The sequence below is a fragment of the Gossypium hirsutum genome, chromosome A05 (genome assembly GCF_007990345.1).
Source record: "Gossypium hirsutum isolate 1008001.06 chromosome A05, Gossypium_hirsutum_v2.1, whole genome shotgun sequence".
Classification (NCBI taxonomy): Eukaryota; Viridiplantae; Streptophyta; class Magnoliopsida; order Malvales; family Malvaceae; genus Gossypium; species Gossypium hirsutum.
The window spans coordinates 292,892-311,268 of record NC_053428.1 but is presented as its reverse complement, the minus strand read 5'-3'; the positions used below and the strand labels follow the sequence as shown (position 1 = coordinate 311,268).

The window sequence follows — 18,377 nt, the reverse complement described above, 5'->3', positions numbered from 1 at the left end:
AACCTAAAAATGTATATGAAAATTTGTAAATATTAATAGGAAATTCCAAAAAAATTATAAAAACAGTGAAAAAAACACAACAAATTATTGGAAATTTAAAAAAGATATAAAATCTTTAAAAATTTATAAAAATCCTAAAATATTCTATGAAAAACTGGGATTTTTTAAAATTATTTTTAAAACTAGGATAAAAAAAATTAAATTTTAGGTTGAAATTAAAAAAAAAATTTACACTTGAACATCGATTCATTTTGAGAGTGCATTTTTTTATGTAAATGTTTAGTTTTTATGCCACCCCATCAAAATTTAAGAATATTAAAAAAACAGAAAGAACTCTATTAAGCTTTTCTTTGGTTGAAATTTCTGTATTAGGGTCTTCATATAAACTTTGAAGACATTTTTTTTTATATAATCACATGTTAATATTACGATTTAAAAATAATGATGTGATATTCAAATAAAATATTTTCAACAATGGGAAAATGTAAATCCAAAATTTGGGAGTCTCATTTTGACCTTTGATTACAGAAATAAAACCTAGAGGTAAGGTAGTCGCTCTCAATAGGCACATGCTACCTTTCATGCGTAATTTATTTAAAATTTGGAAGTAACACTGCCTTGAATGAATCACCGACACAGATTGGATAGGACTTAGGAGGGATGGCTTGAAATCCCAATCATTTAGGTGAAGGGAAGGAGTAATAATGTATACCTTCCCTTAATATACTATAATTGCTTGCATTTCTCTGAAAAAGTTGAAGAAGTTGAAGAAGCATCCGTCCAAAAACGGATCACGAGCCATTACAAGACAACCCCCTCACACCTCATCTTCTTTTTATTTATTTATTTCAACAATTTCATCCATCCACCCTGCCTCTTCCTTTTTTTGCTTCCCTACAAAACCAAACCAAGCTTCTTCAGATTTCAGCGCTTTGGATTTGCCAAGAATGAGGACGCCTCATCATCTTTTCACTCTAGCTCTCTTCTTCACCTTCATCTCTGTTTCTGTTGAAGCCCTTAATGTTGGAATCCAGGCCGCTGATACCGCCATCTCTGTGGTCAGTTCACTTCTTCTTCTTCTTTCTTTCTTTCTTCTTCTTCCTAAATAAATAATCTTAATTTGCAGAGCAAAGAATGCAGTAGGACATGTGAGTCAGAGTTCTGTTCAGGTATCCATCCATCCATACATATGCTCTTGGTTTTGGTTATTTTGAAATGAAATGAAATAGGTGGGTGGGCTGAGATAATTATAAATGAAACAACAACACAGTGCCTCCATTTTTGAGGTATGGCAAGTATTGCGGCCTATTGTACAGTGGATGCCCTGGAGAGAAACCTTGCGATGGACTTGATGCTTGCTGTATGAAGCACGATGCCTGCGTTCAAGCTATGAACAGTATGCTCCCCCCCTTCCCCTTCTCTTTCTTTCTTAGTATTCCTATTGCACTAACACCCATTGCCTTCATTCTCAATCATTATTTTTTTATTATTTTCTTTTATCTTTGTCCAACCATAGCTATATGCAATATTTATTTTTACGCTACCTTTTCCTCTTTCCATACCAATAGAATAGAGGTTGAACCGATTAGGTATCTTGGCTTTGCCTTAACATCCCGTATAGCTCCCACCGTACCAAAAATATGCTCTCGGATTTGCTCACTTAGAGGTCAAATCTTTAGGATTAAACTTGTTTTGACACGCTCAAATAAGGACAAATTCCTGACAAATAAAATATATACTATATGTGCTCGATAGCCATGAAGCTAAGGTAAAGGATATATGGTTAATTTTTTTCATAGAATTATACAAGTAAAGATGTAGAAAGTGAGGTTTGTATTTTTAAAATAGATAAGCTTTAGGGTGATATGATTTTAATTATGAACAACCGTTGTTTGATGGTAAGAATAAATAAAATGGAAATGTAAAACGGAGTGCAGATGACTATCTGAGTCAAAAGTGCAGCCAAAGCTTCATAAAGTGCATGAAGGATTTCCAGAAAGGAGGAGGAAGGAGTTTCAAGGGTAATAAATGCCAAGTCGATCAAGTCGTTGATGTCATCTCTGTTGTCATGAAGGCTGCCCTGATTGCTGGAGGAGTGCTTCATAAACCTTAGTCTTTTTACCCAACCCAACACTGTCAGACAAGACATTCTTCTGCTTCTGCAATCCTAAGATTGATGATGGCATGGCATCCCTCAATTAAATCATTCATCTACAACCATCCTTTAACTACCGTTTTCTTTTTCCTTAATATCGCATTTGGAGTTGGAACTATTTGTTTTTCTTTAACAAAGAGAAATTTAAGCTAGAGTGCATTCCGTTTCAATAATACCTTGTGCATAAATTCTTGGAAATTACTACTGACTGACAGGCACAGCACAACATGCATGCATGCATGCTTCATGCTTGGTAAATGGATGCATATATGTATGTTAAAGCGAGAATGAAAGCCAAGGATTCTAAAGCATTCAATTAAGCTATTCACAAATATATTTATGGTTCATGATGCATGTTAGTTGGATCAACTCGCCTGCTATCCTGTCCCAGGTCTTGTCGTTGTTTAAGAAATAACTGTTGGTCGGCAGCCGACGACCAGTAAGTCTCCATGCTACTGCAACATCAAACGCGTTAAGCCCTAGTATAACAAAAACAGCCCCCCTGTAATTGAACGTGAGGGTAAACGGACCGCACGACCCGAATATGCTGTTTTGCTTTTATTTTGTTGTTGTTTCGTTGTTGGTTTGCTATTATTTTGTTATTGTATTATTATTATGTTGTTATTACTTAAATATGATATAATTTTTATTTTATTGGTATTTTTATTACTAATTTTAGAGGCATTTGCTTGTAAAGTTACAATTGTTTTAGTGTTATTTAAGTATTTTTTTAAATGTATTTTTAATTTGTTAGGAAAGATTTATTTTAATTTTTAATATATTTGATATATTATATTTTTTAAATATATTTTTATATAAAAAATTAAAAAAAATTAATACGGTGAACTGAGTTTAGTATTTTTAATTTGAGTTAGGCTTAAACAAAATTTTAAGTCTAATTTTCAAATTCAGCTTAAAAACGAACCTAAAATTTTTCATCGATATGACTTGGCTCATGATCAAATGTCTGTCGAGTCCATTGAAACAACAAATGATGAAATTGAGATTTCAACATTGAACAATCCAATAAGATGAAACCAAACTTGGAAGAATAAGATGCATGCAAATTCAGTCCATCAATCACTTCCAAGCAATTAAACTCTAGAATATATAATATTTCTGCAATAATTCAAGTCTAAGACAAAGCTTTCCGTATAGACATAGCCTCTGCAACATGGGACTTGACTGAACAATGAACCTGACACTTTAGCCCGTACGCAAATGCACCATACTCATCATGCAAAAGTGTCGCCAAACCGATAGACCAGGACTCATGAAGAATGACAGCGTCGGTGTTACACTTTAACTAGCCAGCTTCCATCGCTGCCCAGCAATAACACGAGGCGGCACACAAGAAGCTACACAATCCAAGGTCCTCTGAGCACTTCTCCAATCTGCGAAATATGTCAGCAAAAGCGACTACTTGTGCAGCAGTAAACTGCTAATTTTTCCAGCTGAGCAGATTTCGAAAAAATCCAAATACTGGACATCACCGTGAGTGCTCTTTCCATTAGAGCATCGATAGAATGGGCTAGGTAGATAAGAATAAATTCAATAGTAGTATTATGTTATATGGAGATATTAGCAGTTTACCATACCTCAATACCCTTGCTACATTCAAGAAAGAGATGGTCCACCGTTTCCTCCACACCGCAGTTTAAGCAGCACAGAGCAACGTTACACCCCTTCTCCTACAAGCGACTTTTACACGGGATAAAATTCTTTAAACAACGCCACACAAAATCTTTCACTTTAGGAGGGAGATGGGCATTCCAAATACGCGACCAGCTGCCAACAACAGAGTTCTATCCAATATTCATAAATGAATTCGTAGCAAGCAAGACGGGCGATGTATTTTTTTAGGGAGTAGAATTAAATGATATAATTTTTTTATTATATTTAAAATTTTATAAATTATAAAAATGTCTAAATAAAAATTTTCATATAGCATTTAATTTCACTCCTGGATCAAGACTTAACTGTATAACTTCTTTGTTTAATAAAACGTCATACAAACTTATCATTCGGCAAATAAAACCTAATAAGAATTGTTGTTACTCAAATTACATCTAATTGAATCAGAATACCTTCAATTAAAGATTTATCTCAAATCATTTGAACTATTTATAACAAATCATTCACTCTCATATTTTCTATGTCTAACAACAGAAAGGACACAACATAAAAATCTCGATTATATCCATGAGTCATGGGTAGTGAAACACAACTTATATCTTTGCCTTTACCAAAGCGCCAACAAATGCCCTTCAAAAGCAATTGTTTGGCAGCATACATGTTCTCCAAATGAAGGATTATGCCCTTCCTATGACTCTAGAAACTCGCACCGAGAAAAATACTTTGCTTTGAGCACCCCAGTCACCGAAGACTCCAATGGAAAGATGAAATGCCAACCTTTTTCCCCTACAACAATTTGTTTTTCCAACTTAAAAACTGTTTGCTTAAACGATCATGGAAAAAAATAAAAATATATTTCTTGTTACGCCCAATAAAGGGCGTAGTATTGAAGTAAAACATAAATTATGAATTTTTTTTATAAAAATTTAAACTTCACAAAATATCTTATAAAAAACAAATAAATATTATACTTATTTCATTTATAAAATAAACATTAAACAAATAATTAGCCTCCATATAAAACTTTTAAATCATATATTTAGAAAAAAATTGGACAACAGCGAAAAAAGACACAGTTTAAGTGTAAAAAAAAGTAAAACATAAGACGCACCCTGATTTTCTCACTATCGGTATTCCGCTGTCTACGTATTTAAAGAATACTGTTTAGCCTTTTTTTTTTATTTCTTCTTACAAGTTAATTGAGGCGACAATCAAGGAAGTTTTATGAATTATGATAATAAAAGTAATGGAAAGCAAAAAAGAAATTTTATAATTATTATCTTTTTACTTTCTACTTGAACTAAAACAATAAACTCAGGCACAGGCACAGGCACAGGCACAGGCTCAGGCTCAGGCTCAAGCTCAGGCTCAGTCTCAGGCTCAGGCTCTACTCAACTAGTGATGGAAGTGTAAAATACAGGAATCTGAGCAACGAAGGAAATGCTTTGTAGCCGTGAGATTCTCAATTTTCTTATCAGGAAAGATGTGAAGAAGATACTGAAGCGGAAGGACAGCGATGCCGGCCAACGAGGTCTTTTATTTTTATTTTTATTTTTCTCATCTCTATTTTTGCAACATTTTAACACTCAAGCAGCTTCTAGATCCATTTATCTACTCTATTTTGTTTGCATGTTCCTTTTTTTGCATTTTCCCCCAAAATAAGATAATGGTTGTCGGTTGCTATTCAATGAACAGTGTTAAACTTTCCCCCCTCAATTTATTGAACCAGTTATGTTGTTTACAGATCTTGTCAGTAGAAATTTGCCTAAACTTGGATTTTCACAAGCTTATCAAGATTCATTCTCTATGGGTCCGTTTCTATTGAAGGCAATGAGTGATTGAACTTTTAATGGGTAATTGGTAATTTGGCTGATAACAAAAAAGAGATGCCCTTGCAAAATTTTGGAGGAAAAGTTTCTTTTGGTTTTATATACCATCGTTTTAACTTACCAGACTGAATGGCTGGCATTAAATGTGTGCTTTTGAAAAGTTTAGATGAAATATTATGAGTTGTAAGAAGGGTTTTTAACATCCTTGGATGAAACGGATTGGAGATGAACAAGAAAAGGAGAAAACTCAAGCAGCTAAATGTTGATGAAAATGCTCGCTACTCAGTAGCCAGCTCATGATTTCTTCCACACCCTTAACTAAGAAATTTTTATTTTTAGTTGAAACCCAAATCTCAAAGGAGCACGCTTTTTTATTTTCAAACTCTAAATTTAATTAGCTTTTACGATTGTTTCACTCTTACATTAAGATCTCTATCTGTTTACAGTGTAATGAATGGAGATGTCAATTTTCAATTGTCAAGAATTTCTTTGTACACAAGAGTAAGCTTAAATCAAGGCACATTTAGCAGTCTGGAACTTTATAGGTCAGGACGGGATGATTCTAATTGTTAGTTCATCTGAAACATTTTTACCATTTAAGTATGCGTAAACTTTAAGTAAATATTGCTTTCATCTTTCCGTTCAATTGAGCAATGTTGCTTTGAGTATGCATTTTCAGTGAACCGTATCCCTGACCACTGCTACAATTACTGTCTATTGTCATCTATTTACTTTGTGCAAGAACTATTGGGATCATTTATTTATTCATCTATACTACACCCTTGACCTGTACCTTGTATTGAATATTTTTGCCTATTCCTCTTGGTGTAGCAGGACTGTTGAGCTTTTGTTAACACATCTCTTAAACTCTCTTTAATTGATTTTGTTATTTTATCTTTCTGGATTGAGTGTTTACCTATTCGAATTGCATAAACTATAAAATATATGGAAAATTATTATTCTCTTGGATGTGCTTTTCCTCATTTCTTTGCCTCTTGTCTCACAAATTCAGGAAAAGCCCTAGAAGACTTGCGAGCTTCTATATTTAATAAATTCCGCTCATCTGAAAGTGCAAAGCGTCAACAGCAACGAATATGTGGTCCCGTTGCCGCTCTTACATTCAATTTTATGGTTGCTGTTGGTATTATTTTCATGAACAAATGGGTTTGTTGCCAAAATTTCTTGATATCTAAAGAAACTATTTGTTGTAATCTTATATATTGTATTGTGACATGGTATACTCCTTGTGTTTTCAGGTTCTTAAAAATGTAGGATTCCAGTTTCCTGTGTTTCTGACTTTTATTCACTATGCTGTAAGCTGGGCATTGATGGCCATTTTGAATTCTTTTGCTCTTCTTCCTGCATCTCCACCCACAAAATCAACCCCTTTGTCTTTGTTTACTCTTGGTGTTGTTATGTCTTTATCTACTGGTCTTGCTAATGTTAGCTTGAAATACAACAGGTTAGATTGTTAAATCTGTTTAAATGATATCTGACCAATGTCTCCTAGAGGACCTTTTGATTTGACTTGTTTTTTAATTTATTTTCTAGTGTGGGATTTTATCAGATGGCGAAGATTGCTGTCACGCCATCTATTGTCCTTGCAGAGTTTATATGGTACAAGAAGAAAGTCACTTTCTCCAAGGTAATAGATTTATTTCTCCTTCTGTTAACATAGAAACCGTTTATTGTTATATAGGCTATTATCGTTGTCCATCAGGTTGATAGGAATATGTTAGTCCCAAAATTGGAAGATAAGTACCCATCATCTAGTGGATGTTTTGATTATTTCAAAACTTGTTGATACTTGCATATTTGCCTTCTTGGTCTTTATTGAACACGAACTGTTACTGACTGCATACAGATTGTGCACCTATTTATGTCTGTTAAACTTATGATTCATATCTGATTTGAGAAAGAACGCAAAAAACTACGTTTCCTATACTAGAAATAGATGTTTAAATTTCTGGTACTTGTATCTTGTCCATTCTTGATTAAATTTGTTTTAATATTTCACGATCTTTTTCAAATATGCCTTTCTGATGATTCTAATCATTTATGTTTTTACTCTAAAATATTAATCTTGTTATATTTTTTTCATTTTCTTACCCTTGTTACCCTAAATGTTTGAGGGTTTCTGAGCTTTCCTTGAATATCAGCATGCAATCTTGCTTGAGGTTCGATGCATTTTCTGATATATTCTTGTTATTATATTACGTAACACCATTGTTTGTAACATTTGAACCCTTTGCCTTGAAATTTTTCCTATGACATCTCTCAGGTGGTTGCACTAACAGTTGTATCTATTGGTGTTGCAATTGCTACTGTTACTGATTTGCAATTCAGCCTCTTTGGAGCCTGTGTGGCGGTGGCGTGGATAATCCCTAGTGCTGTCAATAAAATCCTTTGGTCCAACATGCAGCAACAAGAAAACTGGACAGCATTGTCGTATGTTGCAAGATCCTTTGAGCACTCTAGTAGTTTATTTGGGAATTCTTGATTGAAATGAATGAATGCAAAGGATAAACTAAGCCCAAGGAAATGTAGAGGATTAAAAGGCTGATAAAAGTTCCATTTTATGATGTTTATATAGGAGAGAAAAATGACTAACATTGCATATTTTGCTAGCCAACAGCAACAGAAACTTTTAGATGTTACTCTTTACTACGGGTAAAAATGTTCATATCGATTGAAATTCTTGGAGAGCTGTTTACATTTATTTTTAGTGGATTCTAGTCCCTCTAGCTTTTTTTTATTACTTTCCTTTATTTTGATACCTAAACATTTATTGTTAATCTTTTTGTTAATTTTATCCGTAAAACTTGTCAAATTGGCTGTTTATTGAATTAACAAATTTGTTGAACAGGTTAATGTGGAAAACAACGCCAATCACTTTGCTTTTTCTGGTTTCTATGATTCCTTTCCTTGATCCCCCTGGTGTGCTGGCGTTTCATTGGAGTTTCAACAATACATCAGCAATCCTCGTATCAGCTTTCCTTGGATTCTTACTTCAGTGGTCGGGAGCCTTGGCGCTTGGGTAAGTGCATCTTTCCTTCTGTTATAATTGTTCACGTATGCTAGTTGTTTTTGAGCCAATTGATATTCTTTGATTTTGCTCTGCCTTGGTCAAATAATTGTGTTTGAATGCCTGTCCTGCATGCCCAATAAGGTATAGTACTTGAAATATATGTTGCTGCAACTCTTCATTTTGTTTGAGTTACTTGTATCTAACACGTGCCCAACGTACATAAGCAAGGACTAGGAGTATAGACTAGAGATGCTTGTGCTTGCAAGCTATTCGAGATGTCAAGTGATCCAAATTTGAGCATCTTAATACCTGATTCTATCAACTTGTGAGCCTGGTGGAGCTTTTTGTTTTTTAATATATATTTTAAATTTTTTATATTATTAAATTATTCATTTACCCTGAATATATGTGTTAGTACACCCTAAACTTATTTTACCCTTACAACCATAATCCCATTACATTTCCTCCCAGCCAGCGGCGCCTTCATCTCTGTCCCAATTCCCACAACCTACCCTGTCTACTTCTCTCCTAATTCTTCTCTGCACCTCCAAAGCTCAGCTAAGTAAAGTGGTAAACACTCCTATTGCAACACTTGGACAAAGTAAGATATATCAGTCAAATATGTCTCTGGCTTTTGAGTCCAACAAAAGTCGAGAGTTAAAAGAATAGGTATATATTTACTTGCTTTCATCAACTAAAGAAATCATTTTAAAAAAAATAAAAATAAATGATTTATATATTGTATGCTCCCTCATTTATTTCTTGTTTATCTTTATGTTGAAGAAAGCCCAAAATCAAAATGTAAGGTTGCAGAGGTATGTTGAGCCCGAGAAGTTAGTTCTTGCTTTATTTCGGTTGTTTCAACTTGTATATAGAAATATTTTGATTTGGTTGTTGGGTAAGGTTTTTTACTATTATCATTATATCATCTGTGGAATTTTCATTATTGAGTTCGATTAATAACCAAGTTGTATATCCAAAACTTAATTCGAGCTCGAGCTCAAGAATATAATCAGGCAAATGAAGCGAACTCAAGCAGTTCGACTACATCTTGAGCTGAGCTTGAGCTTAGAAAACGAGACTTAATCTAGCCCAAGCCAAGTATTGAGCTGTGATGTTCAAATTGAACTTAAGCTTGTCATTATTCAGGCTTGGCTCGGCTTGTTTATAGCCATAATGCAGGTTTGACCTCCGTCTATATGAAAAAAGCATAAGAAATATAGAGTTGCTTGTGGCAGCATACTCTTATTTGAGACTCACCCTCAAGTCTGAGTAACATGGCTTTGAATTTATCCACTAGCAAAAAGTACAAAAAGAATTCATGAAGTCAATTCTTGGAGATGTTTGATAAAAAATTTTCTATGTTGTTTGATTTTTGTTCTATCAATTTTCAGGGCTACTTCTGCAATTTCCCACGTGGTTCTCGGACAATTCAAAACCTGTGTTATTCTTCTTGGAAGTTGTTACCTGTTTGGGTCAAATCCGGGCACAATTAGTATTATTGGAGCATTTATAGCAATTGCTGGTATGTCCTTTTTCACATACCTCAATTTACGTGATAAGAAGCTACAACCACAACCGGGGCTGCAAGTTTCATCCGCTTTGCCCAAGTCCAAGTTGAGTGAGGGAAATGGGGAGATCCGCGATCGGTTCGGTACTGAAACTGTCTAACAAAAAAAGGAATCTATGAGGATACTGGAGATGCTAAAACTAGATTAACCAAACCCTTTTGCATAGGAAGCTAATCATTTCAGTGTTGATAGTGAGTAATGGGTTTTAATTATGCCTTTTAACAGATACAAGGGCTTTGATATGCCAATATGTTGGCTGAATATTGAGTTTGATGGGAGATATGATTATTAGCCTCTCTTCACCCAAGCTTTTGACTTTGAAGCAATGAGTATGTATGATTTAGTTTTATTAGATGAATGTTGGGAATAAGTGGCTCGGTTGATGCTCCTATCCTATTACACACCCATTTGAGTAGAGATTTGTTCATCATACTCAAAAAAGAGAGAGAAATAGATGATTTGTGGGGCCCAAAGTGATGAAGAACAACAAAACAAAAGTTAGAAACTAACTGAAAGCGTAAAAAAGTTGAAGAAGACAATTCTTTTATAGTTACTCTATTACTTGGCCTTGCAACACCAGCTTGTTTATTCTTTCATACATTCTAAGTATTCTGCATATTGGAATACAAATATTTATGTTAAAAGGGAATTTTCCAGTTTCAGTAAAAACAAAAATATTATTCTAATATTAATAGTAATCTTATCCTGTAAAAAATATATATTCAAACAAGTTTAGTGAACTCCATCATCAGAGCCATTCCTTCATGATTTTACGTAGCACACATATCTATAAACAAAAATGATATCTTACTGTTACATCTCATCATAGTTTTAAAAATTAATTAAAATAGAAGATACTTTTACCATTGGTTCAAAGCATCTTATATTATTTTTAGTAATAGAGTTACAAGAATATAAGACTACTAGGTGGAATATTACATTGTTTGATTCTTTGACTGAAATGGTAGATTATTTAAAAATACATTTTACTAAATTATTATTATTTAAAAAAACAAATTTAGTTCCTTTAATTTTATTTAGTCTCAATTTCCATAAAACTATAATAAATTATAACTTTTTTTGTTTTTATTGTTAAAATAAATTAATAATTCATAATAATAAAAAAGTGATTGCATCGCCAATCATTATTAATATACTAATAAATGAATCCCAAATTATAATATTATAAAAGGATGAAATTTATTAAAATAATAAAAATCAAAATTTCATATTCCAAACTTGAGACAACTTAGGGAATAGATGATATTAATTGAGATTATACATTATATTCAAGTATCTTAGCACTACTTGGAAATTGAAAATTACCAAGAAAACAAAATAATTTTAATCTAAAATATAAAATTATAGGATGAAATATTATATAATGTTACCCTAAATGTAACAAGCTTCGATTGTTTTGAACTTTGACAATAAAAATGTCACAGCTGATATTTTTAGCCCTAAATAAAAATGATTGAATTCAACCAAAACAATATAGAAATTTGAAAATTTTCTAAAATATCAATCTAAATTGATTAATTTAACATGTTGGTCAAGTTACATTTATAAGATTAGTATATAATTGACTGAAAATAAATATATTAAATTGATATGTTTTGGCTAATAATATTAATTAGACTAAAAATTTTAAATTGAAAAGGTAAGAAATTTTAATTTTTAAATATTACATATAACTATTAAATCAGATTAATAAATTTTTAACATAAATAATCTTGAAAGAACTAGTAAAGGGCCATGAATTATTATTAATGGTGAAACAGAAACAAGTAGGTGGTAAAAATAAATTTAGAAGAGGGAGAAAAAATAAAATATCTACATTTAATTTTATCTGCAGTCTGCACTAATATATATATATATATAAAAGGACTGAATTTAGTATTAAGAGTTTTTAAGATATAAGATATTAACTCAGTTAAATTAAATAGAAAGTAGTAATTATAAGGAAGTTTGTGTCCTATTTTCTAAAACAAAATATATTTTTTTAAAAACTAGTCATATTTTTTAGTAATAAATAATTTTTCCTTTTTCATATATTTATTAGTGATAATTTTTAAAAAAAATCCAGTGACCCCAGTGCCAATTGTAATAAAAGAGATATAAATAAAAATATCTAGAAAATGATCAAAAGTGAAAATATAAATAAATATAAGAAGAAAAAATCATACTAAATAATATAGTTTTTAGACATTAATAAAATAGTATCATGTTATTCAAATTTAAAGATAATAGAATATTATTATACTCTCGTGTATATATATACTATCTTTTCTAATTTAATTTAACTTTAATTAAATTACTTAAAATAATTAATTTTTAAATTATAAACCAACATCTTTTCTTCTTTTATAATTTTTAATTATTTTTTCTAGAAGTTAATATTTTTTATTTTTGTGCAGGTAAATTTTTTATTTTAAATTGTTTTCCTATTTCATATTATATATTTTTTAAAAGTATAAATTATATTGAATTTTATGTAATTTAATTTTTTATTTTAATTACTTATGATTTTTTTAAAAAAATTAAAGTTAAAAATTAGGTTAAATATAGATAAATGTATAATAATAATTTTATATCTTTAATAATATGATTAAATTTTATTGGAATTTAAAAATAAATTATTCTCCTGAAAAAAGAAAAGCAAAAAATAAGAAAAAAAGTTCTGATCTCTCCAACAAACAACACAGGGGGGTCTTTAAATACCCTTGTTCTGACATGAAATGAAAACAAAAGGGTATTGTGTTGGTATCTTCACTATCCCTGCTTCTTCACATTACTAATACATTATTTTTGTTTGCAGTAGCAGTTACAGGTATCAATTACAAAGAATGTGTGACGAAGAAGAGAGAGAGTTGGGAAGACAGGAAGCGCCTGGGACTTGTCCGCACTGCGGTGGCAAAGTCCAAGCGGTGGACGTCGAAAGGCGTTGGAGGTGCTGCTGTTTCTTTCCCATTTGCTTCTCCATTAAGCGAAAATATTGCTGCACCTTATGTTCTAGGCGTTTGGTCTTGTATTTCTAGTTTTTTTTTTTAATTAATTGGAAGGTTAATTCTAATTCAGGTTAATTTCCATTTTCGCATCTTAATTAGTTTAGCTTAGGCTACCAAGGTTTTCTATTTCACCACAATCTCAAACCATTTCAATGGCGGCCTACCAATGCTCTTTTTTTTTTTATAAAAAAAATCTCGCCGACCATCCCTTCCCTGTGGTTTTGTTTTACCATGACGACGGCGATGATGATGATCCAGAGAGGCAGGCTTCAATGCTTTTCTGACCGAAAAAAGATAGATGACAGATTTGAGATTTTACTGTCTTGTGCTTGCTTAATGTATGAAAACTCAAAACACAGACATTATATAAAATTTGAAGGTTAGCAACATAAGTTAAATCCGATTGCTTACCCACACACTCACATGTAAGGAAATATGGCCTTTTCCAAAATTATTATTAGCGTAAATGTGTGGGATTAGATTAGTAGTGAAAGAGGCTTTTTCCATAGTGTTAAAAGTGGGTAATTGAGCCTTGCAAATAATTCAAAATGAAATGGGTTGTTAGACCAAAGAGGAAAGAGCAACATCATCAACTTCCCTGAAATTAATGCTAAACCTTATACCTCAAACTCTTTTCCCTTGTCTCCACTCCCCTCTATTGCCTTTGCTTCTTCCATTCAAAACTCTTTTCCCTATATGGTGTGGGGGTGGACCATTATGGTAGCTACTTTTTTTAAGAAGAAAATGATCATTTTATTATTTTATGTTTCTCTCGATATATACTAAAATCATAAACAAACACATATATTAAAATTATATTAATGAAAACTAAGACTGTTTTTTCAAGAGAAAGTGGAAGCAAGATGTCAACTAATTACTAAAATTGCAAAAGCCTTTAAACTTGAAAATGTTGTTAAATTTTAGAAATTAAATTCTGTGAAAATTGCACTGTGAGGATGCATTATCATTCTTAGGGAAAAAAACTGGATAAGTTTGAAGTTGTTGTAACTAAATACAATGAAACAAAAGAAGGCATATAATTAGAGTAAGATGCTAAAGTCCTTTATTGGTGGTAACAAAATGTTTCACTCTACTTGACATCATTTTCATCACCTAAACTATTGGTTGAATCATTTACAGAACTGAGATAAAGAAAAAGATAAATAAAATTTTGAATCTGTTTTTCATCACCCAAATCTTTTGGGTTTCAATTTCTATACTCTTCTTCTTCTAATGCCATCTTTTTTACATTAGGAATCAACAATTTCTTTTAGTATAATCATCAATGACTATACATTATAGATTATATTTGTACAACTTATTGGTACTACCAACCCATTACATTTTTCCCAATAATAATGAAGTAAAAGATTTTCCTAATATAACCATGAAGCTAAGGTAAAGGATATATGGTTAATTCTTTCATACAAGTAAAGATGTAGAAAGTGAGGTTTGTATGTTTAAAATAGATAAGCTTTAGGGTGATATGATTTTAATTATGAACAACTGTTGTTTGATGGTGATATGTAAAAGCCAAAGCTTCATGAAGGAGTTTCAAGGGTAACAAAATGCCAAGTGGATCAAGGCTGCCCTACTTTCTTATATTCCCAGGTCTGTTAATGTTGAAACTGTTTTCTGATTTGCTGTAGTTGGACAACTCTTATGCTTTACTAAAATTTACCTGTCAGAAATGTTTCAACACTTCAATGGGTCCATACTATCAAAACATAATTAACAATTCCCCACCAATTTTTTATATTTGGAATTTATGGATCTTCCTTCATTTCTTTAAAAATTATCAATTATAGCTAATATTAAATTTTAAACATTGATGCTATCTCTTTCCATAAATGATTATTGATGATACAATGCATTGTCCTTTGAGGAAGCTGCTGCTGCTGCATATTAGTGTTAATGGAGAAGTACATTCATGCCAGCATATTGCTTCCCAAACTTCACTACAAGTCAACAACTCACTTCTTATTTTGCTTCACACTTGCTGCGAAATTTGAAATTTGGTTACAAATCTATACTAGCCTTTTCTTTCACACCTCTCCAATCCTTGTCTTTTTCATTCTAAACATAAAATGCTTCATTTTTTCAATTCTACTTTTATTTTATTTATATTCAATTTTCAATTTTCAATTTTCATCCTTATACTACGCTAGAATTAAAGATTTAATTTTTTTTTACATAATTTAGTACCTCAATGTTTATAATCTCATTAGTCTTTTATATAAAAAGAAGGTGCAAAACGATTTTGTCAATCACATATGTCCTTTTCTTTTTGCCCTATAAAATAACGGTAAAATTTTAGTATTGATCCCTCTATTAGGGGTGTAGCCAAAGCAGGGCAATAGGTAGCTAAATTACTTCTTATGCCCTCCCAAAATTAAAAAGAATTAATTTAGGCCTTTTTAACTTTTGGTTAAATGGAAAATTTATAGTTTTAGTCCTTTTTCTAAAACTGTTGATTTAATTTAAGCAATTTTAATACAAAATTTTCCACTTTGGTCCTAAATTTTATAATCTTATCTTGCCTACCCCAAACAAAATTTTTGACTTTGCTCGTGCCCTCTACTTTGCTAAACTTTAGGATTTAATCTATATTAATTACTGGGTAAATACACCCAGTAGAAAGCTCTCATTTCCCTTCTATTATGCAATTCAACTTTTATTTATTCATGTAACAACTTTAAATGTCACAAATTTGCAAACTAAAATCTAATTATCTTTATTCTCTAATCTTCGACACTGACTATTAGATCAACTTGGATTTAAGGTATGTTCTACTCACCAATGGGTATTGATCCATTGTATTGAATGTCAAATTGTTGTTTGGAGCTCGCCAGTTAGACTTTTTTTTTTTAAAAAAAAAAACTTAATAGCTAGGGGGCTGGCAAGGGCCCCAACCCCCTACAATGGAAAATTTTTCATTCAAGCCCTTTAAATTTTATTAAATTTTAAATTAGTAAAAGTAAAATTGCTTTTTGACATCCTAAAATGATAAAAGTTTAATTTAATCCTTTAAAAATTATAAAGATATAGCTATTAAAATGGTGAAATTACATTTTTACTATTGAAAAAATTACAATTTAATTTATGCCCTGTACCCCTGTTATTTAGTGAGTTAAATGAAAAGTTTTGAATAATTTAATGACCATTTTATAATTACTTGAAACTAAGTGAATAAAACATAAATTTTGGCATGATTCAAAAAGACGGTTGTTGAAAAATTTAGTGCAGATTTAATGGCCCAAGTACAGGAGTCTAGATTACACCTCTACCCTGTTCGATAGTCCAACCACATGGATTTGAAGTATTACACATGAGATAAATGGTGGTTTGAATCTCTTATTATTATTTGTTACACAAAAATCAGTAAAATTAATTGTATGAAATAATTTGGAACTATATCTGTATACTAAAAAGAAACACTCTTGATTAAGAAAGAGATGGAATCAGGAACTGCTGTCACCATTTTCACACTAAAAACAAAAACAAGTTAGCAACCTGAAAAATAATCTCAAATGTAACGAGAAAGGAAACAACATCATCTCAAGTTTAATTTTCCTTTCAACTATCCAATTTAATCTCATACATCAGGATTGTGGTGCATAAGATAATATGAAAGCAATAACTACGATACATGCCATGATTGAATGTAAAACAAGGAACAACTTAACTATTGAAGCATAATTAGTTAAATTAAAATATAACAACAGATAATCCTCCCATACACTAAATTTAATAGTTAACTAACTAAAATATAATTTAAGATGAAACTTTTTTTTAAAAAAAATTAATAGATGATGCAGATAAATTAAAATTCAAAGGAACAATTAATGATAAATATATAAATAACTTAATATCATTAAGTCTCCTTAATATATTCTTCCAATACCTCTATTTACTTCCAAAAATAGTTGAAATATATGTTTTTAAAATAGATATACATTAAATATATAATATTAAGTAAATTAATTATCTTTTTTTTTAACAAAACTTTTTAAGTTCTAATGTTTAAAATATCCCTCTTGATTTTTTTATACTACCTAAAATACACTCCTAAGCCCGTATTGATTTTTTTTTACTCCTTAAAATACATCTATTAACTCGGTTTTATATAATAAATAGATTAAAGTAAATATAATATTATTTATTTATTTTCTTAAAGTTTCAATTTCTGTATAAAAATGAATTCTAATTATAAATTAATAAAAAAATATTTTTTATTGTTGTGTCCTGTGTCCTAATATTTAAAAAATTATTATATTATTGTGTCCATGCTTCCACTAAATTGGCGGCGAAACATAGATAGAACACCAACTCAAAATCCCATGATTTATGTAAAAAGTTGAGGACTTGAAACTGAAGGCAAAAGAGGGCTTGATTTCCAATTTACTGGTCGGTTTGAGGAAGATGCCCCTATATTTTGCAAGATATTAGTGAATGTGTAGTACTTGTGGGCCTAGGTTGACAATCATCAATGGATTGTGAAAATATCCTTGTCAACTATGATCTAATTTTCATCGGTAGTTATTATTGTTGATTCCAGATGATTGGTCTCATTTAAGACCAACAATAAAACAAAATGACTCCACTCTCACCTAAACCCCTCATAATATTTGCGCTCACTAAATAAAAAACTTCCATTTTCTCAACTTGCTATCAATATCGAAGAGAATATTATTATTTTCAATTAAATTCACTTTAGTGGTGTAAAGATATTGCATCTTTTATTTTATTTTTATATGCAACGTGTTTGATGTCATTTGTAAAAGGAAAAAGGCAGCTTCCACGTTGAATATTATGAATCTAAACAACTCCCAATTTGTGTTGAGATTCCATGTCGATGGAAATCAGGAAATAATGTTACAACCAACGCTTGTATTGGACTTGGAGTGATGGACGTCAAGGAGGAGAGCTGCACTATGCCAAAAACCTCTTGCCGCTTGGTATTTTGCATGTGATTATTAAACTACCGTTTGCTTACATCAGTGCTTACATCGATGATGGTAAAAGAGTAATCTTTGACAATATATACCTCCATCCAATGCAACCTCTATATAATATGTATCTGCATGCAGACAGATCTTTACTGCAACCGCAGATCGCTAAACGCTGTCTCACACATGTGCATAAACGACT

At 31.3% G+C, this 18,377-nt stretch overlaps 2 protein-coding genes across 4 annotated transcripts; both read left to right on the top strand.

Moving 5' to 3' along the window:
* The first annotated feature begins 625 nt into the window (after nt 1-625).
* On the top strand, nt 626-2,809 carry LOC107907519 (phospholipase A2-alpha). 2 transcript variants are annotated; one of them, XM_016834936.2, is made up of 4 exons: nt 626-1,058; nt 1,127-1,169; nt 1,271-1,396; nt 2,547-2,809. In XM_016834936.2, exons 1-4 carry the CDS (start codon nt 948-950, stop codon nt 2,561-2,563), a joined length of 297 nt encoding a protein of 98 aa, XP_016690425.2. In that variant the 5' UTR covers nt 626-947; the 3' UTR covers nt 2,564-2,809. The 2 variants fall into 2 exon arrangements, with proteins under 2 accessions (XP_016690425.2, XP_016690423.2); XM_016834934.2 differs by lacking the exon at nt 2,547-2,809 and adding an exon at nt 1,938-2,328.
* A 2,038-nt stretch (nt 2,810-4,847) lies between these two features.
* Nucleotides 4,848-10,570, top strand: LOC107907520 (nucleotide-sugar uncharacterized transporter 1). Of its 2 annotated transcripts, none has more exons than XM_016834937.2 (7): nt 4,848-5,321; nt 6,632-6,783; nt 6,876-7,081; nt 7,171-7,264; nt 7,901-8,067; nt 8,486-8,656; nt 10,042-10,570. In XM_016834937.2, the coding sequence occupies exons 1-7, from the start codon at nt 5,231-5,233 to the stop codon at nt 10,316-10,318; spliced, it is 1,158 nt and encodes a 385-aa protein (XP_016690426.2). In that variant the 5' UTR covers nt 4,848-5,230; the 3' UTR covers nt 10,319-10,570. The 2 variants fall into 2 exon arrangements, with proteins under 2 accessions (XP_016690426.2, XP_016690427.2); XM_016834938.2 differs by lacking the exon at nt 4,848-5,321 and adding an exon at nt 6,143-6,164.
* The last annotated feature ends 7,807 nt before the right edge of the window (nt 10,571-18,377 follow it).